Source organism: Alligator mississippiensis, chromosome 3, assembly GCF_030867095.1.
Source record: "Alligator mississippiensis isolate rAllMis1 chromosome 3, rAllMis1, whole genome shotgun sequence".
Taxonomy (NCBI): Eukaryota; Metazoa; Chordata; order Crocodylia; family Alligatoridae; genus Alligator; species Alligator mississippiensis.
The window spans coordinates 275,604,073-275,631,372 of NC_081826.1; the positions used below are offsets into that span (position 1 = coordinate 275,604,073).

A 27,300-nucleotide genomic window follows, 5' to 3' on the forward strand; every position below is an offset into this window, starting at 1 on the left:
ATTGTTTCTGCAGGATTCAAACCAATGTGGGTTGGCTATGCAATGCCTTACTAAGATAGATACTGTCCATTTGTCGCTTGAAATCCATACAGCTTAGTATCTTTTTAATGGTATCAGCAATTTAGCATTAATGATCCACACATCCTACAAGGAATATAAAATAGGAGTTTAAAATATGATGGGAACCAACTTTGATATTCTTTAACGAGTGCTGGGAAACATCATGCAACAGGGGTGGGCAATTATTTCAGCTGGAGGGCTGCTTAATAAGTTTTGGTGAACTATCAAGGCCTGCATGAGTAGCCCTGCCCCTTGACAGTTGCCCTGCCCCTGGTCACCATAGTGGGACTGGAAGTCCCACTCCTTATCCCCTGACCTTTGCCACCAGAAGTACTCCTTTTGGGAGGGAGGGTGCTGCAATCTTTAAATTAAAAAAAACCCCCAAATCATATACAAAAAATTAAAACATCTACTATAACTTATTTTAATTTTATTTTAAAATATTTTTGTACTGATTTATGTGTATTAGTGATGTATATCTAGAGGCAATTGCATAATAGCTCAAAATACAGTCCTACTCTTGTATATTGTGTGGAGGCAGTAAGTGGGTGTATGTGGTGGGGTGTGGTTGGGGAGTGGGGGTCTGTGTGGGAGAGCGGTGTATGAGGTGTGGGTGTGGAGGGGTATGAGGTGTGGGTGTGGAGGGATATGGGGTATATGTTTAGGGTGGGGGCTGTGGGAGAGTGTGGAGTTATGGTGGGTGGGGTAGGAGAGAGAGAGAGAGATGAGGCTGGGTCGCTGGTTCCATCGCATGCGGCTCTCTGACTGCATGCGAGCCTCACGCGATGCAGCCAGGAAGACCCTGCATCCAGGCTCTGCGCTCCTGCCACCCCACCCTGGAACCCCACTTGCCCTAGAGCACCAGCATGTCTCTGTGCTCCCACCCGCCATTCCACTCCCCTCACTGCCTCCACTTCTGATGCCCCTGCCCCCCCCCCACTGCCGCTTCCTGCTGTTCCCCTCGCTGCCACTGCTGCTTCTTGCTCACCAGCCAACAACCACTCTGGCTCCAGCCAACCCAGCCAGCACCACGCATTTCCCAGCTGTGTGTTTTGCCCCCCACCTCTCCATCCAATCTTATCTGACTTTCCACTCGCACGGAGGGAAGGTAAGGAACAGCCAAAAGGTCACCATGGCTAAAAGCTGCAGAGGCTTCTGGTTAGCCCCCAGACCCCCACCCCCAGCCCTTAAGTGGGCCTTGCTGCTCAGCCACTGGATCCTGCTGCTGGCTCGCCTTGGGTCCTGCTGTCACCGGCACCTTGTCATGTTTGACAGGTAGTCACATGCAGATAATAATTAATTTTATAAATTTTTAGGGGCCCTGTGGGCCAGATAGAATGACTTGGTGGGCTGGATCTGGGCCATGGGCTGTATTTTGCCCACTTATAGATACAGATATGGAAACACTATATAGGATCAAGTCATCTTGAATAAACACATTTACACCATTGTTAAGAAAAGGAAAAGAGAACACCAGGTGTTTGAACATATTCCTGTTTAAAAAAAGCAGAGGGGAGGGAGAGAAACATATAATAATATAACAAATACTAACAAGATTTACCACATGCTAGTACCAGAGAGCTTTAGGGGGTGCTTTAATTAAACCTGCTCCAAAAGCCACTCTAATTAAAGTGCCTGGAGTGTCATGTGTATCAGTGCCCCCATGCTGAAAAATGGTGGAGGGGGCACTTTAGCTAAAGCTCGTCAGAGTCTTGGAAAATGGAGGTTTAAAACTTTTTTGCTTTTTTTCCCCATGTCATTAACATCCTGGGCTTTCTATACCATCATCCTGCGATATCATTGTCCTTTTTTGGTTCTTTCAAATATAACCAAATATTAAAATACGTGCACACAGAGCATGATATTTGTAACTAAATTTAAGCTTATCCTTCCACAGGGTCACAGTGCTTCTGCCTGATGCCAAACCAGTGTCCAGAGGCTCAGGACCAGCTTTATTGTGTCCAAATGGAATCTACGGGTAGAAAGAGGACCTTCGGTCTGTGTGCGCTGGGAGCAATGAAGTGTGCTGAAATGAGAATAGAAGTATTGCATCCAGGAAAGTGTTTGGGCTAACAGAAAGATACCCAACCTCCTGGGCCAAGGACTAGGCAGCCATTCCAGATGAAAGGCTGACTAATTCAAGAAGGCCAAATAAATAAAAACCTAATAAGGGCACGGGTGGGAGGGAACGCATCTGGAGCATTTTGAATAAGTGTTGCAGAGGTTCTCAGGGAAATGAGCCCTCCATCTCCCACACGCTGCTACTCTCAATATTACCTTTGTCCCTGTCTCCGTCTTCCAGCCATGCAAGCATGCTGGGGCTGCTGAAAATATTGGAATCCCCCCAGAGTCTGAAATAGTTCCCACAGTTGGCTCTTGAGAGGGGAATGGTGGAAGAGGGGTGGCAACTATCTTGTTCTCTGGTTAAAAAATACTTTGAGTTTTGAAGCTCATTCCTGTCCTTAACAGCTATGTATAAGCCAGGGAGAAGAATGGCAGCTAGTGAACAGTTCTGTCTCTTTTTTTTTCTCTAATGTAGAAGGATTCTGTGAGATGAAGATATATATATCTTCATATCATATATATATGTATGAGTCAGCTCCCAAAATTACAATATTTAAAAAAATATCGGGGCTTCTTTTGTTAGCTCTCTGCCTTCTCAAGGCTTTATAGGATTCACATATCCAAGGCTGTTGGATATTTCTTGCTGTTTTTACAGCCATTCAAGTAGATACTGTATTCAAAGCAAGCAAGCAATAATTCCAATAATCCCTTGGCCCCATGAACTGAGTCTTATAAATATAACAGCAAACAACACAAGGCTTGTGATAAAACTGCAAGAATTGTCAAATCCAATAAATCCTTACTCTCATAATTGGCAATTGGGTTGGGCAAAGCCCCAAACTTCCTCCAGCAGCAAGGACATGCTCTAGTAGTTACTGAGACTTCACCAGTTTCACATGTGTATCCCAGAAGATATTAACCCAGTAGAGCAGGGCAGCAGCAGAATCTCTGAGAGTCAGTAACCACTGAAGCACTGAGCCAGCATTGACTGAAACAAAATCGGGGTAAGGAGGTCATTATGCTAAATGGTGCAAAAGTATGCTTTATGTTTCAAATGTATTATGAAGACAATTAAAATAAAAAATTAAGTATCTTACCTTCATAAGTTTTAAGTTCTTTGTATTCTCAAGGACATCCACAAATTTCCTATTATTATTACAAAGGCAGTTTTTTGTACAGGAAGGATTACAGCATTCTCAAAAGTATGGATTTTGTGTTAAACTTAGTGCCTTCTTGCTCCACAGACTCTGTAGGAGACTATTAATTCTATAGGGCTGCTTCTGTCTTTTTGGCTCCCCACATGAGGTGAAGACTCTGACCTGCTCTGATCTACCGAGTCTCAAGCTTGGCCTTTTTTAATATAATCCTGATCCATAATGTTTTAAAGAAATATTCTAACTTGTGATATTTTTTTTTTACATTTTCAGCTACAACAAAAGCCTCAATTATTTGCTTGAATTTCTGAGTATCAGGGAGCTCATCAACTGCTACACTTATCTAGCGTCTTTTTTCTCAGCATGTCAAAGGGCTTTGCAAACTGATATTTAAGCCTTTGAGATGTGCAGTTGTCATTAGTTTCTTTTTTCAGGTAGGAACATGAAAGCACAAAATTAAGCAACTTATCTATGGATGCAGATGATATTACTGGAAGAACATGGACCAGAACCAAAAATTAAATCCTGACCCTGCTGAAGTCAACAGAAATAATGCCTTTGACTTCATTAGAGTCAGGATTTCACTCCATACGTCCAATGCTCTGCTTTGATCACAAGAGCATCTTTCCTTCATTTTTCCCTCAAACAATTCCAATACAATCCTCAGCCAAGGTTTTAACACAGAATTCCAGGCCAAAAGGGAGCCATTTTTTTTTCTGGTCTGACCTTGGGCATAGCATATCCCAAAGAATTACACTCAGTAATTCCTGCATCAAACACATCCTTTTGAGTTAGAACCTGTTCTTTGGGAAGATGGCCAATCTCATGGTAAAGACTTTTATGGCTGAAAATGTAGCACATATTCCCAGGCAAATTATCCAAATGGTTACTTACCTTCTCCATTAAAGGGTGGTACCTTATTTCTAGTCTGAATTCTTTTAGCTTCAGTTCCCAGCCCTTTTTCTACTAGATGAAAGGCGCTCTACCTCTATAGGTACTTACTAGGCCTATGGGAAATGGCTAGTATTCGCTTCAGATTTGGCCGACTTGGGCGACAGTGATTTGATTCAGTGATTCGAATTACTGTCCCAAATCAATACAGCCAAATCTGATTTGGCTGCTGCTGAATCGGCCAAATCTCTGAATCAAACAGGCCTCATCCCTTGCCCACTCTCCCAGCCCTGTCAATGGATGCCCTACCCAGTGCGTCTGGGCACTTAAAAAAAAAACCCAAAACAAAAACAAAACCACATTCACCAGCTGCTGCCAGGCAGTGGGGAGATAATCATCCCTGCCCTGTACTGTGTGGGGGGCTCTACCATGAGCCCCCAGAAGCCCCAACAGCCACTGCAGCATCTGGTGAGTGCAGGGCTTTTTATTTTTATTTTTATTTTTTTTTAAAGAGCTGGGATGCTGGGGCCAGGCAGGGCAGCCATTGACAGAGCTGGGAGAGTGGGCGGGGGATGGAGGCTAATGGGAGAGCCCCCCCACACAGCATGGGGTACTGGGGATCATCCCCAACCTGGCAGGAGCCAGTGAGTGTGGGGCTTTTATTTATTTCTTTTCTTTTCTTTTCTTTTTTTTTAAAAAGAGCCAGGATACTGGAGTCAGGCAGGGCAGCTATTGACAGGACTGGGAGAGTGGGTGGGGGTCAGAGGGGTGCTCAGGGGTGCTGGGGAACAGTCAGGGGATGGGGCCTGGTAGTGGTCCACCCATGGTCCTCTCCCCCCACCCCCTACTTACCGGCATGGAGTCCGGGTCCAGCTCCCTGCGGCGGCAAGTGGGGACTGCCTGATTCTCTCTGAAATGCTCTGAATCTTTTCCAAGTCATTTTGGAGAGCTTCAAATCAATTCAGACCTTTTTATTGGTCTCCCATTTGGATTCAGATTCAGAGATTCGGCTGCCGAATCGGGCTGAATCTCCTCCAAATTGAATCAGCACCCAAAGCTTCGTACAGCCCTAGTACTTACAGAATAATGTAGTTGAGAATGAAAATGCTGATCAAACTGTAAATTTGTAAATGAGCTTGAAAACCTCATGTTCTCTTTATAATAATTGAATATGTATCTATTTCAGAAAATCTAATTGATCTAGCATACCCTGTCTCTCATGTGCGTGCACAGATACATGAACACACATGCTTGCTTTCAAATCTGTCCACTCACATGGATGTGGCTTCTATCCCTGACAGTCTGAGTATCTCAGGGAGGTAATATACAAATAGGTCATGAATAAATTAATAGCTACTACTAGATCTCCTTCCATATTAAAAAGAACAATGCTGTAAATTAAATGACATCAGGACACATACACACTTATAAATACTTGCGCACACAACTTTGCCAAATATAGGCAAGAATAAGAAAGCTGCTGAATCAGCGGGCTCCCAGTACAAGATGATGAAATAACAAGGAAATGGCAAGCCATGAAACAAAGAATATGACTTGCTATTTTGCTCTCCTTAGGACTGTTCTTTCACAAATAGGTGTGGCACCCCCCACACATCTCTACAGTGCAGTCAAAGGTAAAAAATTGTTACCGCTTGGTACCCAAGGAACATAAAAGAACCAGAGAAAACAGTTGCCTTTGCTATTCTGTGGAGCTTGCACCTACAAACAAAAGGCCTCTCCAAGTCTGCTTTCATTAAGAGGGAGGAGATGGAAGATCACAAGTCTTCTTTAAGAGTACTCAGACTACTGTAAGAAGGGAGAACAATAGATGGTTTGTGGTAGAGGTAAGTTCATTGTAAATTTGATCCTGACCAGCTGCTGGGGAAGTTTACTGGGAGGTACAAGTACAAATGAGCAAGACAAAAGGCTTTGTTGAACTGTATGATGTTTGAGCTGAAAAAAACAGTAAGACAGAGGTAGGCAGTTTAAAAAGATCTATGTAAATATCTGCCTAAGCCTTTACATTATATGTTGTTTAGGGCAAAAACTAATTTGTCACTGATGTCTTACCTTACAGAGCATAGGTACTTATAAACAATAAATAATAGTGTGCTTGAATCAACCACACTCTCAAATGGAGAGATACATAGCCATGTGTAACAGCTAAAAAGGGGTAATTTGCCTATTCTTCTTGGTCTGTTTGGGCCAGAGTCACCTGTAACAATCTCCCCTGGTCCCTGTTCTACCTCCTTTTATTGCCTTGGTCTTAAAGTTTACATTTGGGAGGTGGGTAGTGGCACTGGGATCATTTTCAGTACATATTGTTCACAGGTGCATGTGTACATTTTTATAAGGTGTAAATGTGTAAAAACAAAGGAGTATGATAATATTTCCTATTTAGCTATTGTGGCAGCATGGGTAGCCTGCATGAACCCTGACCCCTTCACCTTTCTAACCCAGTCTGAAAAGGACCTGAGTCACAGGAGATAACTCCAGACTTACCAGAAAGGGAGCCCAGGCTGGAGCAACACAAGGGACAACCACGCCACTTTTTAACCTCCCTCTTGGTCCGAGTGGGCAGTGCACGGATGATAACGTCAGCCCAGCACACTGCTGTGGGAAGTTTAAAAGGCACCGAGGGTGCCAGAGAGGAAGGAGGAGAAGAAAGTCTGCTCTGGGAGGCTAGAGCCCAGTTGCAGGGACAGAGCATTAGCAAGGGGAACTGCTGGAGAAGGAAGAACCCCAACTGGGGCTGAACTAGAATAGAGCAGGGAGAGTTCTAGGTAGACCTAGCACTATCACTTATTCTTTTCTGTCATAGCAACTCTGCTCTCTTGGGGTTTGACAGAGTGACTGAGTCAGATAATTAAGAAAAAGAGAAATTAAGAATTAAGAATTAAGAAAAAATCTTTCATTGTAGAAAGATTTTGTTTTGTTTTATTATTGTATTGTGTTTTGAAAAAAAGGAGAAAAGAAAGAAAAGGAAGAGGAAAAAGATATAGTAGAGTAGATGGGCCGAGTGAGCCTCTTAGTTCCGCCCTGAGGATGGGAGGTAACCTGGGAGACTAAGATAAGTTGGAAGAGCAATGAAGGGACCTGGATTGAAGCTTGAAGTTTGTGGCAGCGGACAAGAGTCATAAGTCATCATCTGCAGTGGCTGGTGAGTGGATGGAGTGTAGGGGAGGAGGAGCCCCACGTCATCATCATCAGTGGTACTGTGTGTAACCCTTGATGGGAGCCTAAACGATTTCACTGAACCCCTCCTTTAATGTAACATCAAGGCATGGCAGAATAGTTGGTGAAGGGACCTTATCAGGAGGTTTCATAGCAACCCATGATGCCAACTGAAGGCTTAACAGCTGTTATTAGCACATAAGCATGAAATATAAAAATCTATTTTTTTTTAAATGTAACTATGTCCTTTATATGACTCAGGAGTACTTGAAATGTCTATGGTTTCTGAATAGTTCTCTTGGATAGAATATAACGAATAATACTGTGTATAAAAGAAGTTTAATAGAATAATAGAAAATTAGGGTTTAAAGGGACCTCAGTAAGTCATCTAGTCCAACCCGCTGCTCAAAGCAGGACCATCCTCACCTAGATAATTCAAGCCAGGGCTTTGTTAAGCTGGGCCTTAAAAACCTCCAAGGATGGAGATTCCACCACCTCTGTGGGTAACCTGTTCCAGTGCTTCACCAGCCTCCTAGTGAGAGAGTTTTTCCTAATATTCAACTTAAACCTCCCTTTCTGCAACTTGAGACTGTTGCTCCTTGTTCTGTCATCTGTCACCCCTGAAAGCAGTCTAGCTCCATCCTCTTTGGAACCACCCTTCAGATAGTTAAAGACTGCTATTAAATCCCCTCTCAGTCTTCTCGTCTTCAAACTAAATAAATCCAGTTACCACAGCCTCTCTTTATAAGTCATGTGGCCTAGCCCCCAAATCATTTTTGTTGTTCTCCAGTGGACCGTCTCCAACTTGTCCACATCTTTTCTATAGTGGGGTGTCCAAAACTGGTCACAGTACTCCAAATGCAGCCTTGCCAGTGCAGAATAAAGTGGAATAATTACTTCCCTTGCTGGCAACACACCTACTAATGCAGCTCAGTATGCTGTTAGTTTTCTTGGCTAGGGACAGATATTACACACAAACCAGTTTTAAGTGATGAAAAAATGGTTTAAACCTGTAACAGAATAGACATTCAGTGCTCATAAACCAGTTTGAAAATGACTGAAACTAGTTTGAGATAAACCTGGTTGAATATAGAATCAGACTTAACTGATTTGGCTCAAACCAGTTGATGTAATGCCTGTCCCAGACCCCTTCCTTGTTTAACCTAAGCTGGAGTCCCTCACCATCCTGGCATTCTCTCTGGGCTGGATGGGGCTCTGCTCTCTGCTCCAGAGAGCTGGGCTGGTCCCTGCCCTCCCCTCCCCTCCCCTCTCCTCTGTTCTGTAGCTGGAGCAGGGGCAGGGTGTGGCCAGATGCTGGCCTGCTGTGGCCCCTAATGCAAATTCCTCCCTCTGTCCCCTTTCCCTCCACTGGCAAACCCAGTGCAGCTGGGGACTGCAGCTGGGGTTTGCCAGTCGTAGCCACACCTCCACGGCTTGCCTGCAGCCAGGCAGGGAGGGGCATAATTTCACAGTAGGTCCCAGAGGGCAGAGAAAGAGGCAAGCTAGTCCCCTGTGTGCATATCCAAGCCCTGCACCTGTGAGCCCAGAGCTTCACCAAAGAATACAGAGAGCTACACTTACATTATAAAGCAAAACCTGTAAAAGGTGGAAATACCTAAACAAGGTCTTTCTGAATGCCTGGCTATAAAGAGACACTCTGCCCTCAGGATCATATAAGACTTATGGAAGGCTTTCTGTTGTCTTCCTGGTTTACATTTTAAGTTAGACTAAGTTGTGTGTGCTGTGTTTTACTGGGCTGTATCTTAGCTTAGGCAAAGATTTTTGGTAGTTCCCTGTTGTATACTTTGCAAATCGCTGTGTTCAATATATGCTTGCTTCAGAGAGAGGACTTTTTCTCCATCCCTGCTCCTCAGTCTGCCAGCAGCTGCCCTTCTTGCCCTCCCCCCCCAGTTGGTGGTTGGCATCCCATGTGTTGTGCTAGCCCCAGCTGGTGCCTCGCCATGCCCCCTCCACTCCATCAGGGAGGGGTGGGAGCCTTGGAGGGTGTCTCTCTTCCCTCTCCTTTAGCAGTGGCTGGCAGGCATGCTTTAGCACCCCCCAGCTTCTGGCTTGAGCCACTGCAGATGTGTGGCTGCATTTCCTGATTTTACTGTGACTGTCAGGCCAGTTATTAATCAGTTTAAGCTGAGCAGCCTAGACTAACCTGCAAAGAGTGAATCAATTCAGGCTCAGTCTTTTTGAATGTCCCTAGCCCTTGGGAGCAAGAGCACACTGTTGGCTCATATTCATCCCCCAGGTCCTTTTCTGCAGAGCTACTGCCCAGCCAGTCAGCCCCAGCCTGTACTGGTGCATGGGATTGTTCCATCCTAAGTGCAGGATTTTGCACTTAGCCTTGTTGAACCTCATGAGATTTCTTTTGGCCCAATCCTCCAATTTGTTTAGGTCACTCTGAATCCTAGATCTACACTCCAGTGTATGTATTATACCCCCAGCTTGGTGTCATCTATGAACTTGCTGAGGGTGCACTCTATGCCATCTTCTGGATTGCTAATGAATATATTGAACAAAACTGGCCCCAGGACCAACCCTTGGGGCACTCCACTCAATACCAGCTGCCAGCTAAACATTGAGCCATTGATTACTACTCATTCAGCCCAACAGTCAGTCAATTATAAGGAATAAAATGTCATTCTGCAACTGCCAGATCCCCTGAATTTTCAGACTTGTTGAGTGGGAATTATTTTACTAAGGCTCTTTGCTCCGTTTTGGAAGCATTTGGTGTTAGGTCCCTGAGCCAATATGTTAAAAGCTACACAAATCCTGAGTCTGAGGCTATATTGCAATTCCTAAATTCCTTGGAATATAAGACATCTCTGCATCTGAGTCAGAGTCAAATATATTTTAATTTTTCAATTCAATCCTGAAGTAACAAAAACTATTCTAATCAGAGACCTAATTGGAAACGTGGGCAGTGAACCAGCCTTGAGTTTTCATTGAAAGTGGATTCATTCTAGGTGCAGACACAATTACCACTTTATCTCATCCATAGATGGACCTATATAGATAAGCAATATGTACAGTTATTGGTTAAGAAGTCCCTACACAGTGTAAGTGTAATAACTCTTAAAATTAAAATAGAAATCAGAAAGAAATCCTGTGTCTGGTCCTGGCTGTGTGACAGTTCGTTCAAATCTGTTTGCAGAAGTTACTCTGCCATTAGATTACATTTTCTAGTCCTTAGTAGCAGGCTGAGCTGGCATGAAGATGGAAAGCAAGAACTGAAAGCTGAGTGGAGAAGCATAGCAGTAACTCATAAACAAGCTGCAGAGACATTAGTGAGCAATTGCTCACAGCTGGACTGAGTATTTTTGTAACTATTGGCCTCTTTTGTTTGCTTGTTCTTTCCTGTTAGAAATCTACACAGGAAATGGTGCTCCATTTTTACTTGCTTTAAATTTTCGTGGTCTGCTGCTGCTAGCAAAAAAAAAAATGCTTGCACTGATAATCTGCTCCAACCCACGCTCCATCCATAAATTTCTTCCAAACTAGTCTAAATCTCTCTGGCAGTTTTTTTTTTTAATATAGGATTTGAAAGGGGAGGGATTTGATTTCCAAAACACATACAGAATAAGCTAACTGCAAATGAATGGAAAGGTTGATGTAAATAGGCTCATGAACATGAAGAATGTAGTGATAAAGTTATGGACGGTGTTATGGATAGGCAATAAATTTAATTCTTCAGGAAAGCATAATCTTGATTACAGACAGATATACATAGTGTGTCTGATTTCTGACTTCAGTGGCGTACCTGCTGGGTGGAGTAAGTCTGGATATGGGCTCAACAGCTGACAGCAGAAAGAATAGTGGCAAACAAATCTTAGGGGAAGCTGCATGTAAAATGTGGGAAAAGCTTACTTGGTTCGAAGAACATATCCGGCATATGAAGATGTATGGCTTGGTTAGAAAAGAGTTCATTGTAAAGTACAGCTGGAAAGTCTTCTAGTCCAACCCCTGCAAAGCAGAAACATCTCTCGCTAAACCATCCCAGAGAGAGGTAGTTAGCCATTTTAGTGTGAAGTCAGGCAGAAGTCAGGGTAGATTTGCACCTTATAAGCTAAATCAGAGCTTAAACTTCTGTAAGCATAAGCTTCTGTAAAATGCTGTGAAGGGACCTCAGGAAACAGAGCTTCTAAATAGAAAAAAATTATACAAATACGAAGGGTAGGGAAGGGGGGAAGAAAGAGGAGGGAGGACTGCTGAGAGAGGCAAGATGGGTAGAAGAGGGAGAAACAAAGCATTTAACCAATTGAGGGAATTAGGGGTTATAAAAGCTAATCCAGGTCATGGGATAAGAATTCATCGTCTTGGTTAAGGGATCCCTCACTGGCCAATTGAGGGGTGTAGGCCAGTCTCTGGGCTGGATCAGTCCCACAAAGGCCCCATGTGCTAGATCTAGCACGCAGGGGCAAACCAGTTTGGTCACCACATGTAGTGCACACCCTCAACCAGCCCCACATATCTGTTGCAGCACATGCACTGGCTCCAACCGTGAAAGACACACACAGCACGCATTTGCTCTAGCCCTGTGCACAGCATGTGGCACATGCACACAGCATGTAGGGCCAGTCCAGGGTGTGCACTGCATGTGGCACCTGTGATGGTCTTTGGGCCCGATCCAGACCAATCCTGGATCCAGCATATATGGCTTGTCCAGTGTCGGCACTTCATGCAGCACATTCCCACATGTGCCAGCTCCAACACACAGTGGGGCTAGACCAGCACATCAGTCAGAGACCCACAGACAACACTGTAGGCCAAATGATAGGGCTCTACCTGCTAAATCCAGCCTTATCTTTGACACTCCTGGTTTAAACTGCATTTAATACAATGTAGTCTGTGAATGTCTTCTTGTTCTGCGATTTTGTATTTAAGTTTGTCTTTAAAGTTTTGCTGTCTAAGAACAGCCACTCTGAGGTCAGTGATTAAATGTCCAGGGAGGTTAAAGTGATGGGAAGTCTAGGCTTGTATGTCTTTCTGGAATTGATGTTAGATTAGTCTTTACTCCCATCTGCTCAGTGTAGACAGCAGAGGAGCACTGGAAGCAGGTGAAGGCATATATGGCATTGGTAGAGGTCCAGGTAAAGGAACCTGAGATGTTATAATCTGGGTTAGCTGATCCAGTGGTGATATTGTCTGTGTTCTTCTTGGGGCCCAGCAGGCATCTGGGCATCAAGCAAAATCTGGTGCCTTGATGGTAGTCTGTTGCTAAAGAGATGCTGTTTGAGGCTGTGGTGGCTGCCTGTAAGCCAGGAGAGGTTTGTCCCCCATGGCTGCCTTGAGAGGCTCATCATTTTCCAGGAGGGGTTGGAGATTATTAATGATGTATCTAAGTTGTTCAAGTTGGGGCTTGTAGGGGACAATCAAAGGAATTCTGATTGATTGTTGTTGAATACAGTTACTTTTATTCCCCCTCCTATTTTATGTTGTCTGATTATTACCAATTAATTCTTGATCGCTAAGTGGGGCTTGGCTGTAGGCCACTGCTTGGTGACAGTAAGCCCCCACCTCCTTCATTAATATCTATGTTTGCGAGTGACTGGATTTGACAATGGGGCTTAATACCCAATGATTGGAAACACCTGTGAGGCTTGGGTGTGGCTAGAAGGGGAGCTGAAGCCATTCAATTAGTCCTTAAGGTCTTGAGCAGTAACGCCTGCGTTCCCGAGTATGGGATCTGATTTGGGGAGTCCTGAGGCAGCCTCCCTTTTTCCTAAAAGCATAATTACATCAAGGCATGACAGACAAATTGAAGGAGAGATTGCTCAAAGAAAGGGAAGAGGACAACTGCTGAGGAGGCTTCAGGGGTGTCACAGGGTGGGACCCCATTACATAAGAACATTGCAAACTTTCAGTTTGATGGAGGGGTGGAAGTTGTCAAACTCCTGGCAGAATTTCTCTAGAGATTCTTTCCCATGCATCCACATAATTATGTCATCAATGTACCTTAGGTATACCAGGGGGATGGAAGAGCAACTGCAGAGGTAGCAGACTTCAAGGTCTGCCATAAATATATTTGCATATTGGGGGGGCCATATGCATGCCCATGGCAGTGCCATTTGTGGGTTTAGGGAGTCCCCAAACCTTAAGTGGTTATGTGTGAGGACGAAGTGGGAGAGTTCGTGGAAACAGATGCTGCATCCTCATTGAGAATAATGCTCTTTATCCTTGCAATCCATCCTCATGGGGAGTGCTGGTATACAGAGACAGTAGCCAATATGGTGGTAGTTAGAAGCTTGTCAATGGAAGTTAGTTTCTTTAGAAAATCAGAGGTATCTTTCAAATAGCTGGCAGCTTCTGTAGCCTCTTGAAATAAGGTTTAGTCAATGTAGCCAGAAACTCCCTTCATGACCGTGCCAATGCCAGAGTCAATAGGATGTCCTGGGTTGCCAGGTTTGTAGATAGTATCATAGCGCTTAGGATCAGAAGGGACATAAACAAATCATCAAGTCTGACCCCCTGCCCTGGGCAGGAATGAGTGCAGGGCTCATAACACCCCAGCCAAATATCTATCCTGCCTCCTCTTGAAGACCCCCAAGGTAGGAAAGAGTACCACCTCCCTTGGTAGTCCATTCCAGAGCCTGGCAGCCCTAACCATAAAGTAATGCCTCCTGATATCCAGCCTGATCTCTCTAACAATTTGTGGCTGTTATTCCTAGTAACCCCCAGTGGTGCCTGTCACAACCAAATTAAGTACTGCCCATGCCACAAGCAAGAAATATATTAATCAAAACAGTTTTAGTATATACAAGGTAACTAAGGGTTAAGTAACAAGATGAAAATAACAGGGTTTTTTTTTCTGCGCATGTCAAAAAGAAATTTATTACTGCGCCACTAACAGAGATAAAAACTTTTGCCTTCTTTGCTTTATATAAATCATTGTAAGTGGTCGGAATGACAGGGGAGTGTCTGGGAGTGTTCCTATGATAACACCCTAGCGAAGACCACTATACAATTGGCGATTCTAATTAAATTTATGACGTGGCGAAAAACAATGGCTAATATACAAATAAAACCCATCTTCACTTCCGTGAAGAAGGGGGACCTCCGTACGAACCTTGGAGACCTCTGATCACACGTATCAGAGTAACTGACAACTTGATCACTTGCCAGTGCCCCCCTCACGTCTTGACCCAATCTTAAGACGTAAATCACCGACCTGCCGGCCCGATTTTTTTTCCGTTTATCTGCCTGACGAAAGACTTTCATGCAGACCGACCTTCGAACCTTAAGCTGTAACTAACCAAATATCTCTGACCTCCGTCTTTCACCACCTTAACGGCATGAGTAAATAATCTTGCTTTGCAACCGATAAGCGTCTGTGCCTAATTCCACTCCAAGCATCATAAGTACCCGCCTGACGGCCTTCAAAGGTCTCGTACCCTTCACTGCAGTGCACGGCAGTGACAGTGCCTGAGGGAATAGAGCCTCACCCAATTTCTACTGGTCCCCGCCTGGTGAGTTTGTAAACAGCCACCAGATCCCCTCTCAGCTTTATCTTGTGAGGCTGAATAGATTCAGGCCCTTTAGCCTCTCTTTGTAGGGCCTGACCCACTGCCCCTTGACCCTCCTCTGGACCCTCTCTGTGCTAGCCACATCCCTCTTGAAGTGTGGCACCCAGAACTGGATGCAGTACTCCAACTGTGGCCTGACCAACGCTGCATAGAGGGGAAGGATCACGTCCCTGGACCAGCTTGTGATCCATCTGTAGATACACAACAAGGTGCGGTTAGCCTTACTGACCACTTCCTCACATTGGTGGCTCATGTTTATCCTGGAGTCAACAATGACTCCAAGATCCCTTTCTGCCACTGTGTTGACAAGAAGGGAGTTCCCCAGCCTATAGGTGTGTTGCTGGTTCCTTCTCCCTAGATGCAGCACCTTGCACTTGTCTGCACTGAATTCCATTCTATTCTCATCTGCCCACCTCTGTAACCTGTCTAGATCCAGCTGGATTCTGTCCCTCTACTCCAGCGTGCCCACCTCGCCCCACAACTTGGTGTCCTCAGCAAATTTGGACAGCGTGCATTCTACACCCACATCAGATCGCTGATAAAGCTGTTGAACAGTACAGGCCCCAGAACCCCACTGCCCACATCCCTCCAGGTTGAAAACAACCCGTCCACCACCACTGTCTGGGTGCAACCATCTAGCCAATTTGCCACCCATTTGACTATGTATCAAAGCCACAGTCACCTAGTTTTTTTAAGAGAAAGTGGTGAGAAACAGTGTCAAAAGCCTTCTTAAAGTCAAGGAAGATGACATCCACCTCGATGCCCTCATCCAGGGACTTTGTGACCTGATCATTAAAGGAAATCAAGTTAGTCAGGAAGGATCTGCCCTCAATGAACCCATGTTGGTTGCTCCCGAGCATTACCTCCCCTGCTGGGCCCTTGCAGATGTGCTCCTCGATAATTTTCTCAACGGTCTTCCCAAGGACTGAGGTAAGACTGACTGGCCTATAATTGGCCACACTGGCCCTTTTCCAGTCCTCTGGTACCTGACCAGAGCCCCACAAGTGCTCATAAAGCCATGCCAGGAGCCGCGCTATGACCCCCACCAATTCCCTCAGCACCCTCAGATGAAGAGTATCTGGACCTGCTGATTTAAATGTGTCCAGCCCCTCCAAAAGTTCCCTAACTAGGTTGTCCCCAACCCTAGGCATTGCAGTGCCTGCCCTGGGTCCATCTGTAATCCTAGGGGGGAAATGTCCCGGTCCCTGTTCAGGAATATGGAGGCAAAGAATTTGTTAAAGAGGTCAGCTTTTTTGTTTGCTGCAATCCTGTAGGGGCCCCACATTACCCGGTGCCACCTTCTTACTCCCTATGTATTTGAAAAAGGACTTTTTGTTATCCCTGGTCCCTGAATTCTGGTCACTAGCCCTATCTCCATCTCTGCCTTGGCCTTCCTAACAGCCTCCCTGCAGTCGCAAGCAATGGAGGTGTAATCATCCTTGGTGATAGCCCCTTGCTTCCACTGTTTATATGCCTCCTTTTTTGCCCTCAGGCATTCCTGGATGCCTTTGCCAATCCATGGGGGCTTCTTAGTGTCACAACCCAAAGTTGTGATTTTTTGTTTGTGTGTGCTTCGGCACTGCTAAATTATTTTTCCCGCTAAATTGCAGCTTCCTTGCACTGTGGAGTTTTCTGCTGCAGAAGAGAACCCCAGTGCAACGGAGAATTTCCCGCCAATTTGAAGCTTTCTTTTGCATCTAAGAAATGCACGGTGCAAGGAGTTCCCGCCATTTGTATGAGAATTCGTGCCACATTATTGGCCGGTTCTAACATATGCACATGTGGCGGCTAGCGATTGGCTTGCTAGCCGTATAAAGAGCTTGAGTGGTTTCCGCCCAAGTTGGAGGACTCCATGAACATCAGGAGTGAGAGAGAGGAAGAAAACCTTCGCCTCACGTGAAGATCTCGAAGCGCTGCGGATCCTTACGGACCCAACGCATTTTATAAAAGGCAACAGAGGCCTGAACAGCCTCTAGCCTCTCCCCGTTGCCAATAAATTCCTAGACGTATCCCTTCCTGTACGAGAAACTACCGAACCCATGGAGCTTCAACAACTCTGGGGAAAAGAACGAATTTGTCGTAGTCCTCTAACGAGGATTTAAGCAGAGCTGTACCTGGAAACTGTCCAGCCTACACCACGACCATCTTTGGTGTAAGTAAACAATTTTTAAATCAACCACTACGCGTCCGTGACTAATTCTAGCTCGCCCCCGGTCTTCTCCGACCCCGCGTGCCCGGGCTGCTGGCCACAGCCTGCATGCGCAAAGACAGGCCCGGATCACCCCCGGCCTGCACACTTAGCACTCCTGCCCCCCTTGGTATGCATTGGGACTGACTCCCTTTGAACTCGGAGGATCGTCTCCTTGAGGAACAACCACCTATCTTGAACTCCCATCTCATTGAAGCTCCGAGACCCCAATGAATGTCCTGCTAATCTTAGCTCATTGAAGTCAGCCCTCCTGAAGTCAAGGACCTTTGCCTTGCTGCTTGCTTTCTCCACCTTGCTCTGGATAGTAAATTCCAGCAGGCGATGATCACTGTCACCCAGGTGATTGAGTACCTACAGACCCCTCTCTAGGTCATTGCTTGTGGCAAGGGCCAAGTCCAGCAAGGCATTTCCCTTGGTGGGACTATGCACCTCCTGGATTAGGTGGAGGTTCTGTATTCCAACTACATGAGCGGTCAGACCTGGCTGACTGCTCTTCCCAGCAGATGTCTGGGTAGTTTAGGTCACCCATGACAACCACATCCCTTGACTTTACAGCCTCCATGAGCTGACCTGAGAATTCCACGTCCAGCTCGTCCCCCTGGTGAGGCAGTCTGTAGTAGATGCCCACTATCAAGTCCCTTTCCCCACAATCCCCTTGCATTGTTACCCAGAGTGCCTCAGTTTGCCCCTCCTCTGACCCCATCCTGATCATTGAGGATGCGTATTGCTCTTAGACGTAGAGCGCTACACTCCTCCCACCCCCCCATTTTTTCCCTGCTCTGTCTCGCTTGTACAGTCTGTAGCCCTTGATGTTTTGGGTAATGAGTTAAAGTTGCCTAAACTGGGCCCCCAGGAGGTGGAAGTATCAATCACTTCTGTGTTTTCAGGGGTAGCTTCTTTAAGAGTTTATCTAGTTCCTTCTAGTATTGTACAGTGGGATCCTCAGTCAAGAGTTTGTAAAACTGTGTTGGAAAGTTGTCTCTTACACTTTTTGTATTTTTACTGTTTTGCCCATGACAACAGTGGTATGCCCCTTATTAGCCTGTTGTATGATGATACCAGAGTATTTTAAAGGCTGAGTATAGCTCTCTGTTTTGCAGGACTAAGGTTGTAATGCAAGCTTTTTTTTTTTTAACTAATCTCATGGTGGGTGCAGAGGAAGAAACAGTTTATGTACAGGTCTAGAGTAGGACTGGATCCAGGTGGAATCCAGGAGCTGTTCTTCTTGTGCTGGGTATGGCTCAGGTATGTGGTGGGTTGATTATTGCCTGGCTTCTTGTCATGGAAACATTCCCTTAGTTTTAGGTGGCCAAAAAATGCCTCAGCCTCCATACAACTGCACCTTCTTGAATTGCATAGTGGGCAGAAAGAAAAACCACAGGATAGTAGACAGCTTGTTCAGGCTGTGGGTGTGGTTGCGTAGATTTATAATGTTACCATGGATTGAAGGGTCGCTGTTGAAGCATGTAAGTTTAGAGAGTTTTATTTCCCTCATCGTCTTTAAGGAGTGAAGGCATTTGTGATGAGTTTCTACAGTGATCTCTTAGTAAATGGCTGTTATGTCTGGCTGTTACATCTGGTTTTGTATGCTGTTTCAGTTCTGCAAGTCTGGTGTTGATCTGTAGCAGTCCCTGAAGAGGTAAACCCTCTACTTATGAAAGCTTATTCTACATATCTCTGATTAGTCTATATGCTGCAAATCTACCCTGCCTTCTGCCTGACTTTAGACTAACATAGTTAACTACCTCTCTCTAGAAAAGGGTTTGCCACATAAATGGTTAGTTTATGCAAAATCTGACTGATGTTAAGTTAGTACAATATTTGGCTTCGTAAATTTAAGTACAGAGTTTTCCACTGAGGCGAGAGAGAATACCATGAAATCATATGTGATCCTAATTTTTATTTAAATGGCTTTCATGTGGCTGTGGCTAATTGCTTAAAATTTACAAGATGAGTCCCCAGCACTGAGCAATGAAAATTTAGCTTTAAGAGGTAACATTTCAAGAACTGATAAGCTGTAAGAGACTTACAGAAGAGATTTGAAAACCAGTAATAGACACTATTATCCCAATATTCCTGTATCAACAAAAATGTGAAGAACTAGAACAGTAGTTACCTTACCAACCTCATTAGATTCAAGGCATGCCTCAGAAAATGTCAGCTCTTAGCTTTTGCTCCTTATATGACTATGGAAAAATAATACAGCAGTTCTTCTCCTGCAAAGAACTTGGAAAGACCGAGACAGGTCAGAATGGTTTTGTCACTGTCACAGAGCACTGAGGTGCCCTGTTCCTAAAGAGGGGAAACTGCTAAGGAAAGAGCCCTAGCAGTGAATAAGGAGCCCAGCTGTTGGTTGTCAGGGCAACTGGAGTCAGCAAGCGACCCACACCTGCCAGCGGTCAGCTGACTGTAAGGGGCAGGGCCTGGCCCTTATAAACTCTAGGAGCTGAGGCCAGAGGTGGTTCCCTGTCAGCAGTCCAGGAGCTCTTTGCTGTGGAAAAGGAGAGAAGCCTGATGAAGGAGCAGCATCTGACACTGCTGTGGGATGAAGAATCCACAGTAGGCTTGAGCGGTGTTATGGCCGGGTGGCTTCTGTTTAAGTTATAGCTGATGGGCTTGCATTTTATGTTGCTATTTATCACCGATGGTTTGGGTGAGGCTATTAGGGTTTGGAGGAGGCCTCATAGGGGACTCACACTAGTGTGGGGACCTGAGCACCAGTGAGGGTGCAGCATTTGGGGTACACAGACCCCAGCCCCAGAGAGGGACAGTTGAGAAGCCCCAGAGAAGGGGGTGTTGCTGAGAAGCCCCAGTGTGTGTGTGGTCAGCCCTGGAGAAGGGGGGTAGCAGTGCGGTCAGCCCTGGAGAAGGGGGGTAGCATTGTGATGAACCCTGGAGAAGAGGGTGGTGTTACTGAGAAGGCCCTGAGAGAGGGCACAGAAAGATAGACAGAGCTGCAGAGAGCCCGAGCACCAGAGAGAGTGTAGACCCAGATGGAACAACGTCTATTCCAGCTGCGAGGCTTGGGGCATGGTAAAAGGGGTAGTTGGAGCCATGCATAGCCCATAAGGCTAGGGTGCCCCGAAACACCTACGGTAGAAGGTAGAGAAAGGGTGGCTGTGCCTTAAGGAAATGATCCTTCGGGCACAGAGGGAGACAATCCCGATGCGGGGAAAAAGGGGGAAAGGGGCCAAGAGGCTTCCTTGGCTGACCATAGAAATCCAGAGCAGTCTACGGGCTAAAAGGGGGGCATATAAAAAGTGGAAACGGGGAAAGATTACTAAAGAGGAGTATACCTCCTCTGCTCATGCTTGTAGGAAGGCAGTTAGACAGGCCAAAGCTACCATGGAGCTGAGGATGGCATCCCAAGTAAAGGATAACAAAAATTTGTTTTTTAGATATATAGGGAGTAAAAGAAAGGCCCAGGGTGGAATAGGACCTCTACTAAATGGGCATAAGCAATTGGGGATGGACAGGGGAGACAAGGCTGAACTCCTCAATGAGTTCTTTGACTTGTCACAACCCAATTAAATAGTGCCCATGTCACAAGCAAGTAAAACCATTCAAAACAGTTTTAGTCTGCACTAGGTTAACTAAGGGTTAACTAACAAGATGATAGTAACATTTTTTTTTTATTGCGCATGTCAAAAAGAGATTTATAACTGCGACACTAACTAGAAATGAAACTTAGCCTTCTGTGCTTTACATAAATCATTATAAATGGTCAGAAAAAACAAGGAGTAACCCTAAAATAACACCCTAGCGAAGACCGCTAAATAATTGGCGATTCTAATTAAATTTATGACATGACGAAAAGCAATTGGCTAGTACACAAACAAAACCCCGCTGCATTTCCGTGAAGTAGGGGAGAGCAACTCCGTATACACCTGGAGACCTCTAACATAGGCGTCAGAGTAAACTGGCAATTTGATCACTTGTCAGTGCCCCCCCCCATGTCTCGACCCAATCTCAGACGTAAATCGACAACTTACAGCCGGCCCGACCATTTTTCTGCCCGACCATTTCTATCCGACCACTTATGCAGACCGACCTACGAACTCTAAGCTGTAACTAACCAAATATCTCTGACCTCCATCTTTCACCACCTTGACGGCGTAAGTAAATAATCTTGCTTTACAACCGATAAGCATCTGCCTAATTAATTCCACTTCAAGCGTCACAAGTACCTGCCTAACAGCTTCTAAGGTCCCGACCCTCCCGCTGCAGTGCATGGCAGCGACATGACTCATTGTTCCTAAGCGAGGGGCAAGACAAGGCTCTCACTGGGATTGTAGAGAGGCAGCAGCAGGATGCCAGACTACCAAGCGTAGACCCTGAGATGGTGCAGAGTCACTTGGAGGAACTGGATGCCTTTAAGTTGGCAGGCCCGGATGAGCTCCATCCGAGGGTACTGAAGGTTCTGGCTGACGTCATTGCACAGCCACTGGCGGGAATATTTGAACACTCATGGCACATGGGCCAGGTGCCGGAGGACTGGAAAAGGGCCAATTTGGTCCCCATTTTCAAGAAGGGGAGAAAGGAGGACCCAGGCAACTATAGGCCAGTCAGTCTCGCCTCCATCCTAGGCAAAGTCTTTGAAAAAATTATCAAGGCTCACTGTCACAGGCGGAGAAAGACCAGGGAGACTCCCGAGCCCATGGAGGGAGCCCCAGAGCCAGAGGCAGGGGGCAGAACGGAGGAAAAAAAAATAATAACTTACTGAAGGACGTGAGGAAGAGCAGGGACGGCCGGAGAAGCTCGAGCGTGGCCTGGACGACGCCTTAAGTCACCTGCGGTTGGTGGGTGACATCATTCCTAATCGCCGGCCGGCAGCGATAAAAGGGCCGGTGGCGGAGAGGAGCGAGAGGCGCACGTGGCTGCCGGGAGGAAGCCTGGCTGGTGGAGTCAGTTGCCAGCGTGGAACACTGGAGCTGACTGCCGGCGCTCCCTGCAGATTAAAGAAATTAAAGAATTAAAATTAAATTAAATTAAAGAATTAAAATTAAATTAAATTAAATTAAAGAAGCCCGGGGACGAGCCAACGCCCAAGGGCAGCGTGACAGCGGTGGGTGAGCCGGGAGAGAGAGCGGTAAGAGCCTTGGCGGTGCAGAGTGGTCAGCAGTCCCAGGAGGACCCGGAGAGAGGGCTGCAGTCCAAGGAGGACCCGGAGAGAGGGCTGCAGGCCGGGGAAGACCCGGAGGGAGGGTTGCCCTGGGAGATACCTGGCAAGGAGTGGCGGGAATCAGACATAGAAAGAGAGGGCTCCTGAACCGAGCCACGAGCGTGTGACCCGGTTGTTAAGCAGAGGAGCAGAGAGGCTACTGGCTCCACTAGGAAGCCTAATAGGGGCAGGGTTACGCCTCTCATTAAGCCCATAGAGTTTTAGTTGAGTTTGAAAGGTTCCTTTTGTGTTTCCCCGGGTTAGAAGGGGATAAGTGCGCGACAGCAGGGAGTGGGAACAAGGGGTGAGCTTGTTATTTGAGTATCTGAGGAATTATTCGAGCACCCACAGAAACAGCCAAGATCCGCTGGGCTGGGTAAGGGCGAGGTGCAGGGGAGGAGGAGCCTCGCAAAAGACATCTACGACATAGGTGCCTGACGAGGGTAACCGCTGTACACGAAGCCCCACCCACTGAAAGATCCAAGTCGTGGCAGGCGAGAAAGGGCAGACTGCAGTGCGTGGAAAGACCTCCCAGAAGGCCACCTGCGACGGCAAGCCGAGTACCGGTGAGCACTCAGAGCAAGGAAGCCCGAGGCAAGATGTATGAGGCCCAGCGGCTACACTCACATTTGCGAGAGCCTGGCAGGAAAAATTATGCTGAGGGGAAACCAGCACGGGTTCGTAGCAGATAGATCATGCCTGACTAGTCTAGTTTCTTTTTATGACCAGGTTACAAAACACCTGGACACAGGAGTAGGGGTTGATGTCGTTTACTTGGACTTCAGGAAGGCCTTCGATACGATATCCCACACCATACTGGTGAACGAGTTAAGAGGCTGTGACTTGGATGACTACACAGTTCAGTGGGTGGCGACTTGGTTAGAGGTTCATACCCAGAGAGTCATAGTGGATGGGTTGGTATGGACCTGGAAGGGTGTGGGCAGTGGGGTCCCGCAGGGCTCGGTCCCTGGACCGATACTCTTTAATGTCTTCATCAGTGACTTGGACGAGGGAGTGAAGTGTACTCGGTCCAAGTTTGCGGATGACACAAAACTGTGGGGAGAAGTGGACACGCTGGAGGGCAGGGAGGGCACTTCCAGACAAGCAGACCTGGACAGATTGGACATATGGACGGAAAACAACAGAATGCAATTCAACAAGGAGAAATGCAAAGTGCTGAACCTAGGGAGGAAAAATGTCCAGCACACCTACAGCCTAGGGAATGACCTGCTTGGAGGCACAGAAGCAGAAAGAGATCTTGGAGTCCTAGTGGACTCCAAGATGAACATGAGTCGGCAGTGTGACGAAGCCATCAGGAAAGCTAATGGCACTTTATCGTGCATCAGCAGATGCATGATGAACAGAACCAAGGAGGTGATACTTCCCCTCTATCGGGCGCTGGTCAAACCGCAGTTGGAGTACTGCGTGCAGTTTTGGGTGCCGCACTTCAAGAGGGATGTGGAGAACCTGGAGAGGGTCCAGAGAAGGGCCACACGTATGGTTAAGGGCTTGCAGGCCAAGCCCTATGAGGAGAGACTAGGGCACCTGGACCTCTTCAGCCTCCGCAAGAGAAGGTTGAGAGGCAAACTTGTGGCTGCCTATAGGTTCATCACGGGGGCACAGAAGGGAATTGGTGAGGCTTTACTCAACAAGGCACCCCTGGGGGTTACTAGAAATAAGGGCCATAAGCTAGCAGAGAGCAGTTTTAGACTGAACATTAGGAAGAACTTCTTCACACTAAGAGTAGCCAAGGTCAGGAACGGGCTCCCAAGGGAGGTGGTGCTCTCCCCTACCCTGGGGGTCTTCAAGAGGAGGTTAGATAGGCATCTGGCTGGGGTCATCTAAACCCAGCCCTCTTTCCTGCCTATGCAGGGGGTCGGACTCAATGATCTATTGAGGTCCCTTCCGACCCTAACATCTCTGAATCTATGAGAACGGGGACCACAAAGGGGTCCAGGAGCCCACGGGGCTTGGAGTACAGATAAACCACGTCCGAGAAGACATGAAGGCAGCCTCCCTAACAGATTTGAACACCAAAGACGTGGCGGGAAAGAATTCGAGGGTGCCCTTGGGCCAGCTTGGCACGGGAAGGGGGCCTTGAGGAGATCATGGCCCTCCTGCAGGACCCCGCTGTGACAGTCACTATGGGATCCTATTTTAAATCTATGAGTTTGTGAATCATGTGTAGATGCTTACACACCTAACAGTGCTAATACTGTGTGGTAACCTTAACAGTATTTCATGGCACTCCACAGTGCTGCTGAGAATCACTCAAATTCTGGTTAAGAATTACTTGACTAGAAATTTCTCAAATAACCTGTTCTTATATTTCCTGCTCAGCCTTCCAAACTCAAGAGAATAATGTTTGGTGACATAAGAAACAGATCTTCTGATCTTGCCCAAAGCACAATATTCACTGAGTTTCCCCATTACTATATGGAAAGCTCTCTACTAGATGCTACATAGTAGTTAAAGTCAGGGTGGGTGAAAACCCAACAACTTACACTGTCACCATGGAAAGCATTTGTTTTTGATCTTTAACAGCCAGTAGCGTATTCCATCCAGAGTATCATAGCTCTCAGACAAGACATGTAAAGAATTGTTATCTTGAACACTGGCATGATGATAATTCAGTCACTGGGGGTGAATTTTCTTATCCCCTCCTGTCCCTTGTTTTGTGGTAGTAGCAACCTGTTCAGAAGCACTCAGTTGTGTGCATCTTTTCCAGCTACTTGTGAAGGTGTCCTAGCTAGAGAATGAGTAACATTTGACTCAAGTTTGCATAAGGGCTAAGGGCAGAAATTGCACATAAACCAATATAAGTGGTTGGAAACGGGTTCAAATCTGTAACAATTGAGCAACTCGTATGGTCAAGGGCCTGCAGACCAAGCCCTACGAGGAGAGACTAGAGAAACTGGACCTTTTCAGCCTTCGCAAGAGAAGGTTGAGAGGCGACCTTGTGGCTGCCTTTAAGTTCATCACGGGGGCACAGAAGAGAATTGGTGAGGATTTATTCACCAAGGCGCCCCCGGGGGTTACAAGAAACAATGGCCACAAGCTAGCAGAGAGCAGATTTAGATTGGACATTAGGAAGAACTTCTTCACAGTTCGAGTGGCCAAGGTCTGGAACGGGCTCCCAAGGGAGGTGGTGCTCTCCCCTACCCTGGGGGTCTTCAAGAGGAGGTTAGATGATTATCTAGCTGGGGTCATCTAGTCCCAACACTCTTTCCTGCTTATGCAGGGGGTTGGACTCGATGATCTATTGAGGTCCCTTTTGACCCTAACATCTATGAATCTAAGAATCACAACAGAAGTTCAGTGCGCATAAACTGCTTTCAAAATTGCCAAAACCAGCTTAAGATAAACCTGGATGGATATAGTACCAGACATAACTATTTAGGTTACATCAGTTTAGGGAACTTCTGTCCCAGATCCTCTGAAGATTCAAGTTAACTTGCAGTCCCACAACATCCCAGGATGCTTTGTACCTCCCAGCAAACCCTCCCTCACAGGGTGAGCAGGAGCTAGCAGTGGTCCAAGCCATCTGCTCCAGCAGAGCAGGGAGGCATGCTCTAGCACCCCCAGCTTCTGTTCACTTGCTTATCAGTTCAATCTACACAGCTTAGACTAAACTGCAAAGATTGAATCAATATTTCCTGAGGCTTTTTGACTATCTGTACTTAGCCCAGGTCCCTACTACACCCACCTCAGTTAGAGTAGAGCCCTGTACTGAGCAGCAGGTAGATTCTCAGTAGTAGTTCTGTATTAAATTTTGCAACATAGAAGAAGTGAATTGCAAAAATAAATTCCAGAGGGCAATGGTAAGACTATTATCCAATTCAATCCCTAACTGCTAGCAAGATGCTAAAGATAATAGGCTGCTAATTTGAAACAAATGGCACAATGTGTGCATTCTGCTCATCAAGGCATTTGGTACATAATTGGAGCTTCCTGTGCTTGTGACTCTTCCTCCTGTCTTTCCTGAAGCTAGGAGGAGTTTGAGCCAGATCAACTTTTTGCTCAAATATCTTCTGTGATTTCTGTTTGCTGAAGAACAGATTTGCTGGAGATACTGTTTGCACAATCTACTATTTGTGTATAAGCAAATTGTTAGAATTTTTGGCCTTGTCTAAGTGCAAATTTATACCAATTTTACCATAAAAATCCCTCTGCATGTGCCCTTCTTTGTCTAAAGCTGGGATAGCTCATATAGATTTAACTTTAACCTGCTCCTTGGGTGAAATGAGCCAGGCCTATGTTTTATAAATATGTCCACATACCTTTCTGGTAAACTTTGAGTTAAATCTGTGCAATTCTGCAATAAATCATTAGAGCAGAAGCTGAGATGTTTCCTACTGGAATATTTGAGGAATTTCTATCCTATCTAGAAAAGGCAGACAATACTCCTTGGTTCCCCGTTTTTTTCTGACAGAGAGAGCTATTGTAAGAAAAATGCTTTTTTTTTTTTTTTTGCTGCTGTTTCCCTGCAGCAGGCTGCCACATTGCCAAAAGTTTTTGGAATGAATTGGAGAAAATGACCATGGGGACATGAGGGAAACTGTAAGCAGAAAAAGAACATATGCAACAAAAGAACTTCCCTAGCTTTCAGTTAATGACCTATGGGTAGGCCACTTTTGCTTGCCTTTTTCATAGATAATGTTCTCATAAATTCTTATGTGCCAGGGTACTTGATTTAGGGCATATATCTCTGCTTTATCGTTCAGGGATCACTGAGATCCAAGGAGTCTGACAGAGGTCTGAGCCAGGGTGCTCTAACTCAGTCATTACCACTGTGTAACATGAATCTCCAAACAACACAACAGCTGGTTCCAACTGGCTTTTGGGAGAAGATTTGAAAGGTATATTCCCTTGCATCTTCCTTGTCCAGCCAAATATAACAACAATGACAAAATTAGCAATAAGTCTCACCACAAACTACCCATTCAGTTAGTCTCTGAGGTTGCAAAGACCTGCAGATTTCCCCTGAGACATCACTCCACTGATGTCAGGTTGCAGTAAGTCCATTAGATCTGGTTGTATCATATCCTTTGGTTT

At 46.0% G+C, this 27,300-nt stretch overlaps 1 protein-coding gene across 1 annotated transcript in view; it reads left to right on the forward strand.

Annotated features, from left to right (window-relative positions):
• Positions 1 to 3,220, forward strand: part of C6 (complement C6) — a 61,255-nt gene extending 58,035 nt beyond the window's left edge. Inside the window, exon 18 of the mRNA XM_014594010.3 lies at positions 1,958 to 3,220. Coding sequence (XP_014449496.1) covers positions 1,958 to 2,133 — 176 coding nt within the window. The 3' untranslated portion in view covers positions 2,134 to 3,220. The remainder of the gene's footprint in view (positions 1 to 1,957) is intronic.
• The last annotated feature ends 24,080 nt before the right edge of the window (positions 3,221 to 27,300 follow it).